The following is a 12,976-nucleotide window of genomic DNA, read 5'->3' as shown; positions in this document are numbered from 1 at the left end:
GCAGTGTGAACAGACACAACACAGAGTTACACATGGAGTAAACAATAACAAGTCAATAACATGGTAGAAAAAAAGAGAATCTAGTAACAATGTTGTGCAAAAGGCATGAGGAGTAGGCAATAAATCGAAATAATTACAATTTAGCAGATTAACACTGGATGATAAATCATCAGATATCATGTGCAAGTAGAGAATACTGGTGTGCAAAAGGAGCAGAAAGTAAATAAATAAAAGCAGTATGGGGGGTGAGGTAGGTAAATTGGGTGGTTATACCGATGGACTATGTACGCTGCAGCGATCGGTAGCTGCTCGTATAGCAGATGTTTAAAGTTGTTGAGGGAGATAAAAAGTCTCCAACTTCAGAGATTTTTGCAATTCCGTTTCCAGTCGCAGCAGCAGAGAGAACTGGAAGGAAAGGCGTCAAATGAGGTTTTGGCTTTAGGGGATGATCAGTGAGATACACCTGCCTGGAGTGCGTGCACGGAGTGGGTGTAGCCATCGGACCAGTGAACTGAGATGAGGCGGCCACTCTTACCTAGCATAGCCTTGTAGATGACCTGGAGCCAGTGGGTTCTGACGATGAAACATGTTAGCGAGTGACCAGCCGACTGGCATACAGGTCGCAGTGGTGGTCGTATAAGTGCTTTAGAACAAAACGAATTGGCACTGTGATAAACTGCACATCAGTTTGCTGAGTAGAGTATTGGAAGCTATTTTGTAGATGACATCGGCCGAAGTGCGAGGATAGCGGTAGTTAGTCAGTTTTACTAGGGTAGTTTGCGGCGATGAGTGAGGAGGCTTTGTTGCGAAATAGAAAGCCGACTCTCAGATTTGATTGTGGATGGAGATGTTGTATGAGCTCTGAAGGAGAGTTTGCATGTCTAGCCAGACACCTAGTACTTATAGATGTCCACATATTCTCAGGGTCGGAACCGTCCAGAGGTGTGTGAGCTAGTGATCGGGCGTGGCGGGTGCAGGCAGCGAAACGCGTTTGAAGTATGCATTTGTTTACATAGCGTTGAAGAGGGCATGGAGGCCACGGAAGGAGGTTGTTGACAATTGAAACTCTTTTGGAGGTTTAGATAGCACAGTGCTCCCAAGGAAGGGCAGAAGTATACAATGCAAACGGTGTCCGTCTGCGTAGAGGTGGATCAGGGAATCGCCCGCAGCAGAGCACATCCTCATTGATTATACAGAGAAAAGAGTCGCCCGAGAATTAACCCTGTGGTACCCCCATAGAGATGCCGAGGACCGGACCAACATGCCTCCGATTTGCCACCACTGAACTCTGTCTGCAAAGTAGTTGGTGAACCAGCAAGGCAGTCATTAGAAAAACCGAGGCTACTGAGTCTGCCGATAAGAATATGGTGATTGACAGAGTCGAAAGCCTTGGCCAGGTCGATGAGACGGCTGCACAGTATGTCTTTTATCGATGGCGGTTAGATATCGTTTAGTACCTTGAGCGTGGCTGAGGTGCACCCGTGACCGGCTCGGAAACCGGATTGCACAGCGGAGAAGGTACGGTGGGATTCGAGATGGTCAGTGATCTGTTTGTTGACTTGGCTTTCGAAGCCTTAGATAGCAGGGCAGGATGGATATAGGTCTGTAACAGTCCTTCTTGCACAGTACTGTCTTTTATCGATGCCGGTTAGGATATCGTTTAGTACCTTGAGCGTGGCTGAGGTGCACCCGTGACCGGCTCGGAAACCGGATTGCACASCGGAGAAGGTACGGTGGGATTCGAGATGGTCAGTGATCTGTTTGTTGACTTGGCTTTCGAAGACCTTAGATAGGCAGGGCAGGATGGATATAGGTCTGTAACAGTTTGGGTCCAGGGTGTCTCCCCCTTTGAAGAGGGGGATGACCGCGGCAGCTTTCCAATCCTTGGGGATCTCAGATGATACGAAGGAGAGGTTGAACAGGCTGGTAATAGGGGGTGCGACAATGGCGGCGGACAGTTTCAGAAATAGGGGGTCCAGATTGTCACGCCCAGCTGATTTGTATGGGTCCAGGTTTTCCAGCTCTTTCAGAACATCTGCTATCTGGATTTGGGTAAAGGAGAAGCTGGGGAGGCTTGGGCGAGTAGCAGCGGYGGGGYCGGGGCTGTTGGCCAAGGTTGGAGTCGCCAGGAGYAAGGCATGGCCAGCCATTGAGAAATGCTTGTTGAAGTRTTCGATTATCACGGATTTATCGGTGGTGACCGTGTTACCTAGCCTCAGTGCAGTGGGCAGCTGGGAGGAGGTGCTCTTGTTCTCCATGGACTTTACAGTATCCCAGAACTTTTTGGAGTTAGAGCTACAGGATGCAAATTTCTGCTTGAAAAAGCTGGCCTTTGCTTTCATGATTCAAGTATTGCAGTGAATAGGAGAGGATCAAACATTTCGATAGAACCTTTTGAGCTCAAATTCCTCATCTGGTTAAAGCATCCTTCCATCAACCTACAGGTCAAGTTTAGTCATGCAGAACACACATCCTTTCTTCCTTCCATATTGATCACCTCAGTTTTTTCATAATTTTTTCTCTCATCTCCCTCTTCCCTTAGATTTTCATTTTTGAGAATAACATCTACTACCGTTCAACGGTGGAGAGCCGATCGATCCGCCTAGTCTCCACCGGCAAGGAGGGAGTCATCTTCAATGGGCTCAGCGATTGGCTGTACGAAGGTGAGATGACACTTTTATTGGCTGATGTGAATATTATTGGTGTTCTTGGTGGTGGTCTAATGGCCCGTATGTCCCGTTGCATTGTTGTCCCCAGAGAATGTGGCACTTGCGTCAAAATGATTCTTGTCTTGAAATTTGAAACACAACAGAACTGGTATTAAGGCTACTCATAGGTGCAGTAAACTATTTATTTTAATTCTACCTTTATTTAACTAGGCAAGTCAGTTAAGAACAAATTCTTATTTTCAATGACGGCCTAGGAACAGTGGGTTAACTGCCTGTTCAGGGGCAGAACGACAGATTTGTACCTTGTCAGCTCGGGGATTCGAACTTGCAACCTTTCGGTTACTAGTCCAACGCTCTAACTACTAGGCTACCCAACCAAAATGTAGTTAAAAACAGGAAAAGTACCCAATTTGCTCCAATTTCCCTGAGTTCTCACTGCGGCTGTTCGACATAGGTAAATTAGCATTAATTCAGCAGAATTAATCTTCACCGTCTGTTCTCCATTCTGATACAGATGTCTCCCTGTTTGTTTTGACTCGACCGATCCAAGCTCTGACTCCACCTCAGTGCCTCTACCTCATCCCCTGAGGAACAGACTGCCTCACTGTGTTCAACTTTACTAATGAATTAATTCATTCCGCTCCCCGTGTGTTTGGCTCTCTGCTCCAAGACTTCTCGCTTTTAATAACACGGAGAGAGAAAGAGAGGGAGGAGTGTCAGTGAAGGCCTGGATGGCTGTCTCTTAGTTAGGGCCTGGTGTAGTGCTCATCAATGGGTGGGGCGGCACCTGCCAACCTTTCGCTAGGTGTCTCTGACATACTGCCAGAACACTGCTAGATGTGATTCTGAGTTCCAAGAGTAATCGTAAACTGGCAACAATATTACAAATGTTACCGTATGAAGGCTGAATTCTGCACGAGCGTGATTGCGACGGTCATGTCTGCATCTGTGTGCAACGGTCCTGTGTGTGTGAGTGCAAGGTTGCTTGCACTAAGTATGCTCTCGTATTTTACACTACCTCTTTGTTAACTGTTAAAGTGTGTATGTAGCCTCTACAGTATGTGTGTTGACACACCCCTACCCCCAGATTAGTTTGACTGAGATTTTAAGCTGTGCAGTGGAGCTCTTCCAACAGCAATATTAGTCTAAGTCCATTGAAACTTTAATCACTGTCTGACCCCTGCCACATAATTATGAAGCGCTGAGGGCCTGGCAATTTACATTGATCATTTATTAAGAAAGATGAATCTTTTGATGGGATGGGAGGGAGTTGAGCCTGAGTTTGACCTGCCCCACAACGTAGACCTACCACTCGTATCATGTCACTCAATGGAGATCTCTTTGACAGACTGCGGTCTTTCAGCAATAACACATTCAACGTGTGTGGATTGTGTGTGGTTGTAGTGTGTGTCTGTGTGTTGTCGTGTGGTGTGTGTGTTGTGTGTGTGTGTGTTGTGGTGTGTTTGTGTGTGTTGTGTGTGTGTGTGTTGTGTGTGTGTGGTGTGTTGTGTTGGTGTGTGTGTGGTGTGTGTGTGTGTGTGTGTGTTGTGTGTGTTTTGGTTTTTGTTTATGGTGACATAAGCCGTGTGAAGGGGAGAGAGACCTTGCCAGGTGTGTGTAACATCTGTTTAGATCTGCACCAGATGACAGCGATGGTCAATCACAGTGTCAGATATGGGGAGGAAATCTCCCTGGAGGAAAAACGCCACGCTTGCAGTCTAATTTTGTAGTAACCGTCTAAAAACCAGATGAGGATTATCATTGTGTGTGTGGTACACTGACAGTCTTGCATAAGGGGAGTCAGACAGACACCCAAGGCGATTATAGAATGCTTTGTCATCAGTGGCCTGTCTGTACAGATTAACTGATGTGGTGGAGCAGACGCAAACAATCCTGAAATATGATGTGGGCCCAGGTAAGAACCAGTACTGGAGCAGAACAACATCCTGAATATTATGTGGCCCAGGTATAGAACAGTACTGGAGCAGACAACATCCTGAAATATATGTGTGGCCAGGTATAGAACCAGTACTGGAGGCAGAGACAACATCCTGAAAATATTTGTGGCCCAGGTATTAGAACAGTACTGGAGCAGACAACATCCTGAAATATTATGGGCCCAGGGTATAGAACCAGTACTGGAGCAGGACAACATCCTGAAATTATGTGGCCAGGTTGTATAGAACCAGTACTGGAGCAGACAACATCCTGAAATATTATGTGGCCCAGGGTATAGAAACAGTACTGGAGCAGACAACATCCTGAAATATTATGTGCGGCCAGGTATAAAACCAGTACTGGAGCAGACAAACACCTGAAATATGATGTGGCCAGGTATAGAACCTAGTACTGGAGCAGACAACAATCCTGAAAAATTATGTGGCCCAGGTATAGAACCAGTACTGGAGCAGACAACATCCTGAAAAATGATGTGGCCCAGGGATAGAACCAGTACTGGAGCAGACAACATCCTGAAATATGATGTGGCCCAGGTATAGAACCAGAGCAGTGTCTGGCACTCTTGATAGGAGCTGTGTGTGTATGGCCCCTGGAGTTTTGGCTGGTATTGCACTTTTTGCACACTGAGACGATTTTGTTTGTATTTGTTTACGGTGGTATTATTATTTTCTGAAAAATATAGCAGTAAACAACTGTGTGTGTGTGTGTGTGTGTGTGGGGGGGGGGGGTTATCCTATCTATGCTCTCTGTAAGCAGGCAGTTCAGTTGAATTTCTCATGCTTCAACTGTCATCTACCAGTGGGGCTTAGTTCTAATACGTATCACCACTGCCCCCTATTGGACGGGACTCATATTGCACCATGTGTTCTTTGCCTCAATTGACATTCCTCTGAATCTCACCAAGTCCTATCACACCTTGTCTTTGTCAAAATGTCTCAACACAGGAAGCACTACTCTTATCATAGCATATTACTTTTGATCAGTTAATGGTTGTTGAATTGTGTCCCGGTGAAGAAAGATATGTCCTTCCTTCTCCTCATTAGTTTGGCCCACCTGATTCTGTCACATTACATTCATTAACGTCTATTGCCCACCTGCCTCAGTAACAGGGCGGCTCATGCATAAGTCATATCTGTGTTAGGCAGTGAATAATTTAGAGTCAGAACAGCGAGTCTGTGAACCAGGGAGAATGGAGGAGTGTGACACTTCTCACCTGGGTAATCATAGCTAGGGAGATAGAAACAGCTCTCAAAGGACATGGAAACAAAGGTGGGTTCACACACACACATTTGAAATACTTTATTTTAATCCACAAATCACATTACATCAAGAAGGTTTTGGATAGATGGACACTGAAGGATGCAAGGATACACATACACACAGGAGATGTAGCGCTGTGTCAGACCACGAATTTCCTCCTCAAGCTAAATGCAATTAATGCACATGCACACACACACACACACACACACACACACACACACACACACACACACACACACACACACACACACACACACACACTTTATCAGCTGGGTGGGGATAGATGCAGAAAAGATTACATACATACATTTAGTGTTTTTCTGCACGTGGGCGTGCCCGTGTGTGTGTGTCTTCACCTGGAACTGCATATCAATAGAGCCCCCTCTGGGATATTAGTGTGTGTCCTGTCGTTCATATCAACCTGCACAATTTCAAACACACACAGGCTCTGTAGGGACGCACAGATGTCTCAGGTTTTTGATTAAGTAAGCCAAGTTCCAACAGCATTCTTTCTGTGTGCCTCAGCAGCAGAAAAGGGGTTACACACAAACAAACACACTCCAATTTCCCTGAATACAACACAGTACACTGTTGCACCTGACTGGGAAATTACTTTTCCTGTTCCCTTTCCTGGTATGGCTCTCGATTGGTCGATGTTCCTCGCTTGTGAGATTAAAAGCAGTGTTTTGATTTATGGCCGGAACATACAGTACTCCTCATTTTATGGATGTTATGACAGCGTTGAGCCAAACTGACTCTGCATTGCAATTGATGTTTGGGTCAGTATTTAATATAACCAACGTATCTGATGCAGGTCTGCACTGGGTGTTGAAATGTGGTTCCATTGAAACACAGAGTAGATTTCTGTAAGGGTTTCATCATTTTCATTATTACTGAAAACGAAAGGACATTTCTCTCCGATTATTTTCCAGAGGAGATCTTCCAGACCCATATTGCCCACRGGTGGTCTCCGGACGGTGCCCGGCTGGCATATGCCACCATCAACGACACCATGGTGCCCAAGATGGAGATCCCCATGTTCACAGGAACTACTTACCCTACTGGGAGGGAGTACCACTACCCTAAGGTTAGAACAGTATGATTACTAACCTAGTACTGACTGAAAACCACTACCCTAAAAGCCCATTTATGCTTGATCCGAAAATGTGGTCGGAGCCTTCGTATGGAGTGTGTGACAAAATTGCGGAGCATCTGGAGCTCACATCAAGCTCCGTACCTCATTGCCATGCACCTCTTACATTTTGTAACAATAGCTACGTAGCTCCGCATTGACATGATTGGTTGACGGTAGGTGGGGGACAGTACGTCCTGTATAAACACAAACTAACTTCCTTGACAACTTCCTTCACAATAGCTCTGCTCCGCTAAGCGCAAGAAGTATGAAAGCCCTAACTTCTGCAGAGGCTGCATCGCAGTAAATGCTGTACGGCCAATGCAGATGTCGGATTGACCACGCAGCGCCTTTAAGGTCAGAACAGTATAATTACTAACCTAGTACTGACTGAAACCCACTACTCTAAGTGAACAAAGGGACTAGGGCTAGGATGAATGGGCTGACTGTAAGTTAGGGTCAGGACTGTTGCTGTCACCATGGTGCATCGGTCAGAATGCAATGAGGAGATGGAGATGAGGAGTCCAGGGTTAGGGGTATTTATTATACACAGTGAACAACAGAGGCACATGGGGGTGTCATTGCCCTCTTTGGGTACAGCGAGCACTACCCCCTCCCTCTGCACCAGCCCTTTTCTATGCACCCTACCTCGGCACCATCTCTCTCTGTCTCCTACAACCAGGCTGCTGTGGTCAGAGAGGTCGTAAATTCCTAGGGAAGATCCTGCCTCGTGGCCAGACAGTATAGAGAGAGAGTGAGTTCATAGAGAGAACAAAGGAATTTCTTCCACCTCACAGAACTGGAGAACCGAACAACATTTATGTTCTGGAGAAGGTATAAAAGATCGGTGAAGAATCCAGCTACGAACTGGTCCGTTTGGTACAATTTTGTGAAACTCATGGGAGACAATACGGCCACATTACCATAACGCTGTTTATACAATAGCCTCAGATATGAGGCTTACATCTAATTGTTGTATAAGATGAATGAGTGAGGATGATACTGTTTGTGAAATTGTGTAATGTGATTTTGGACTGTTTAACATTTCTAGGACACACGTTCCGCTAGCGGAACCCCTCGACAACATTCCGCTGAAAAGGCAGCGCGGGAAATTCAAAAATATTTTGGGGAAATATGTAACTTTCACACATTAACAAGTCCAATACAGCAAATGAAAGATAAACATCTTGTTAATCTACCCATCGTGTCAGATTTTAAAAAATGCTTTACAGCGAAAACACAACATATGATTATGTTAGATCACCGCCAAGTCCAAAAAACACACAGCCATTTTCCCAGCCAAAGATAGGAGTCACAAAAAGCAGAAATAGAGATAAAATGAATCACTAACCTTTGATGATCTTCATCAGATGACACTCATAGGACATCATGTTACACAATACATGTATGTTTTGTTCGATAATGTGCATATTTATATCCAAACATCTCAGTTTACATTGTGCAAACAGATCCATATCCCACTGGGATATGAAAATCTACCAGCCTCAGAATTCCCACAGATTTTTTCTCAGGTTTTTGCCTGCCATATGAGTTATGTTATACTCACAGATATCATTCAAACAGTTTTAGAAACTTCAGAGTGTTTTCTATCCAATAGTATTAATAATATGCATATATTAGCATCTGGGACAGAGTAGGAGGCAGTTCACTCTGGGCACGCTATTCATCCAAAGTGAAAATGCTGCCCCTTATCCCTAAAAAGTTAATGAAAGAAACTCCAATTCCCTTTGGAGTTTAACTAAATCAGAGGACCGCCCATGAGCACAGTTATGGTCTGGCGTCCTGAGACAGGCCCTTTTCTGCTCTTCCGAATAAAACCCCCACTGGGGTATTCTATCACCAGACCAGCTTACCTCGATAACGAGAGGGCCAAGGTTTGAGAGGAGACCGAGCTTACCTCAATTACGAGATGGCTAAACGTTGCAGACCAGCTTACCACGAGAGGGCCACGGTTTGAGTAGAGACCATAAACCTGACTATAAGCTAAGGTTTGAGTAGATGGCTGAATCTTTTAACTATACCACGTGGTTAAACTCTTAGACTATCGATACCGACAGAATAAGAACAAGTCTTTGATATTAATTACTAGTCTGCAGCTAGGAATTCGGTATCATTGAATGCGAAGACCAACAACTGGCGAAACATCTATCCTATAACGACATGAATGAATGTCACTCTGAACTATCCATTCTAACCACGACAGAGAGAGGGCGGACAGACTCTCCAACAGAAACAAACTTTTCAACAGAGATCCCGACGACACACTGAGCGTAAATATATATATTGATTGCGATTGTTCCCGAATGAGTGAGCGTTCATGTGCAAAGGATTAGCATTTCAATTGTTATAATTATCACTCTGTAAAACAAGTCGCCATACCGGTTCAGCCCACTAGGGCACACCCCCCTATCATTTCTTTGTAAACATATCTATTTTGTTTGTTTGTGTGATGCATTTCTGTGAATTACTTAGTTAGTAAATAAATGACAGTTGATGTATGTATGACTCATAGTGAAGACTGGGTTCGTGCAGATAACCAACAATTTACAACGTTTGGAATGAGACAACCGTGAGGTAAATAATAATTCATTAATCAGAAGACTAAGTGATCAGATATTAAAATATCTGAAAGTTATATTAGGAAAATTATAACTTTGTAATTTGAATATTTTCCTTGGTGCCTCGACTTCCTAGTTAATTACAGTTACATGATTAAGTAGTTTAATCACGTAATAATAATTACAGAGAATTTTTTATAAAGATAAGTCTTCAGTTTTAATGATGCCAAAGACACGACAGGGGGTTAGGAGTTGGATGGAATTCAAATAATCAAACCTCGATGATGAGCTGGTTATTTGAATCAGCTGTGTAATGCTGGGGCAAAAAACAAAACATGCACCCGGGGGGTGGGGGGCAGGACCGAGTTTGGAAAATGTTTTAGGATGTGGTGGCTTTCTCATATCACACACAAAGGAAGGAACGAAAAGGGTGCGCCGTGCCATCACCAAATATGAACCATTACTAGTGTATAGAGAGGAGCACGCTGCTTTTGTGGGAAACAGAGTGAGGAGAGGTGATTAGGGAGTGGGAACAGGTGTGGAGGGAAGGGGCGTGGCCTAGGGTAATTGGAAGCAATTGGTCCTGTATGGTTGCCGTGACCCGTCACAACACTAAGGTTAGAGCAGTATGATTACTAACCTAGTACTGACTGAAAACATGCACTCTACTGTGCAACACTACACTGCAGTAAATTGTATCATTAAACACATATAAAGGTAAAACAAACTATCTTGGGAATTGGGAAAATATACCAGCATGGAGTTAATTCTGTCTACACTGTAGACTCTACAGGCTGTTCTTCCTGAGGTAGATGCGCTTAAAATGTCCAATAAGAACAGTTATTTTATTGATGGAATTTGAACTCATATAGTCTCTCTGTCCTCTTTTCCCCCATGCAGGCTGGGGAGGAGAACCCAGTCATCTCTCTGTATGTGGTCAACCTGAATGGGCCCCTGCACACCATGGAGATGAGGAGGCCTGAGGACCAGAGGATGGGGTACACCCCCCCCCCACACAGCACAACACACACAACACACAACACCAGTGAACCAGTGACCTTTCGGTTTACTGGCCCAACACGCTTAACCGCTAGGCTACCTGCCTACCCACTACTGCTAGTACTACTATATATAACATGGTTATATACCCTTATGGCTTTCAAAGGGATGAGCTCTGTTACACATGCAATATGTCAGTAGACATTCCTAGTCCTTTATTCTAGATTTTGTATTTGCATGAATAAATGCATAGTCACAATAACACTCTTGTTTCGTTTTGTGTTGGACAGAGAGTACTATGTCACCATGGTGAAATGGGCGACTACCACCAAACTGGCAGTGAACTGGTTAAACAGAGCCCAGAACATATCCATGCTGACGTTGTGTCAGGCCACCACCGGCGTCTGCACCAAGGTGCGTGTGTGTGTCTGTGTCTGTGTCTGTGTGTGTGTGCATCCTCTTCAGCTACAAACACAGCTGTTTTTCAGCTTACTTCGTTTGCTTTTCTTAAGCTTATGATTGACTTTTCTTTCAAATTATGTATGTTTTAGAAACATGAGGACGAAAGTGAAAGTTGGCTACACAGACAGGTAAGAAACCAACCAGATTCAAGTACAAACAATGTCTTAGTGCTCTTAAAGGTAGACTCAGCGAAATGATGTCACAACAAGGAGCACCGCACATATTGAGATGAGCGAGATGCAAGACACTCTCACACAGTCACACACAGTATCTTTGCATGGCCACGGGTTCGCTTCATGCTCTTCACAGCACGGTAGCCACGGGACCAAAACAGTGGAGAAGTTGAGCCTCACTCTTCAACAGTCTTAGTTGTTGAGAAAATTGACCCACTATGCTGTTTACTTTCTGCATCCACGTCATATCGCTGTGTCTACATCTTTTTAGCAGTGCTGCAGAGTGGAATGCCACTCCATCATTTCTAGATATGTTACAAATATGTTTATATATGTGTATATATAATCTCAGCAAAAGAAGAAATGTCCTCTCACCGTCAACTGCGTTTATTTTCAGCAAACTTAACATGTGTAAATATTTGTATGAACATAAGATTCAACAACTGAGACATAAACTGAACAAGTTCCACAGGCATGTGACTAACAGAAATTGAATAATGTGTCCCTGAACAAAGGGGGGTTCAAAATCAAAAGTAACAGTCAGTATCTGGTGTGGCCACCAGCTGCATTAAGTACTGCAGTGCATCTCCTCCTCATGGACTGCACCAGATTTGTCAGTTCTTGCTGTGAGATGTTATCCCACTCTTCCACCAAGGCCCCTGTAAGTTCCCGGACATTTCTGGGGGGAATGGCCCTAGCCCTCACCCTCCGATCCAACAGGTGCCAGACGTGCTAAATGCGATTGCGATCCGGGCTCTTCGATGGCTATGGCAGAACACTGACATTCCTGTCTTGCAGGAAATCACGCACAGAACGAGCAGTAAAGCTGGTGGCATTGTCATGCTGGAAGGTCATGTCAAGATGAGCCTGCAGGAAGGGTACCACATGAGGGAGGAGGATACCTGCAATGACAACAAGCTCAGTCCGATGATGCTGTGACACCGCCCCAGACCATGACGGACCCTCCACCTCCAAATCGATACCAATCCAGAGTACAGGCCTCGGTGTAACGCTCATTCCTTCTACGATAAACGTGGATCCGACCATCACCCCTGGTGAGACAAAACTGCGACTCATCAGTGAAGAGCACTTTTTGCCAGTCCTGTCTGGTCCAGCGACGGTGGGTTTGTGCCCATAGGCGACGTTGTTGCCAATGATGTCTGATGAGGACCTGCCTTACAACAGGCCTACAAGCCCTCAGTCCAGCCTCTCTCAGCCTATTGCGGACAGTCTGAGCACTGATGGAGGGATTGTGCGTTCCTCGTGTAACTCGGGCAGATGTTGTTGCCATCCTGTACCTGTCCCGCAGGTGTGATGTTCGGATGTACTGATCCTGTGCAGCTGTTGTTACACGTGGTCTGCCACTGCGAGGGCTGTCCGTCCTGTCTCCCTGTAGCGCTGTCTTAGGCGTCTCACAGTATGGACATTGCAATTTATTAACCTGGCCACATCTGCAGTCCTCATGCCTCCTTGCAGCATGCCTAAGGCACGTTCACGCAGATGAGCAGGGACCCTGGGCATCTTTATTTTGGTGTTTTTCAGAGTCAGTAGAAAGGCCTCTTTAGTGTCCTATGTTTTCATAACTGTGACCTTAATTGCCTACCGTCTGTAAGTTGTTAGTGTCTTAACGACCGTTCCACAGGTGCATGTTCATTAATTGTTTATGGTTCATTGAACAAGCATGAGAAACTGTTTAAACCCTTTACAATGAAGATCTGTGAAGTTATTTGGATTTTTACAAAT

At 44.9% G+C, this 12,976-nt stretch overlaps 1 protein-coding gene across 1 annotated transcript in view; it reads left to right on the top strand.

Annotated features, from left to right (window-relative positions):
• Positions 1–12,976, top strand: part of LOC111953408 (A-type potassium channel modulatory protein DPP6-like) — a 212,706-nt gene that overhangs the window by 186,073 nt on the left and 13,657 nt on the right. The window contains 5 exon segments of the mRNA XM_070435603.1: positions 2,543–2,663; positions 6,821–6,975; positions 10,500–10,597; positions 10,889–11,012; positions 11,150–11,188. Coding sequence (XP_070291704.1) covers positions 2,543–2,663; positions 6,821–6,975; positions 10,500–10,597; positions 10,889–11,012; positions 11,150–11,188 — 537 coding nt within the window.

This window comes from Salvelinus sp. IW2-2015, linkage group LG27 (assembly GCF_002910315.2).
Source record: "Salvelinus sp. IW2-2015 linkage group LG27, ASM291031v2, whole genome shotgun sequence".
Lineage (NCBI taxonomy): Eukaryota > Metazoa > Chordata > Actinopteri > Salmoniformes > Salmonidae > Salvelinus > Salvelinus sp. IW2-2015.
Note: the sequence above shows the minus strand (reverse complement) of the source record. Positions and strands in the feature narration are given on the sequence as shown.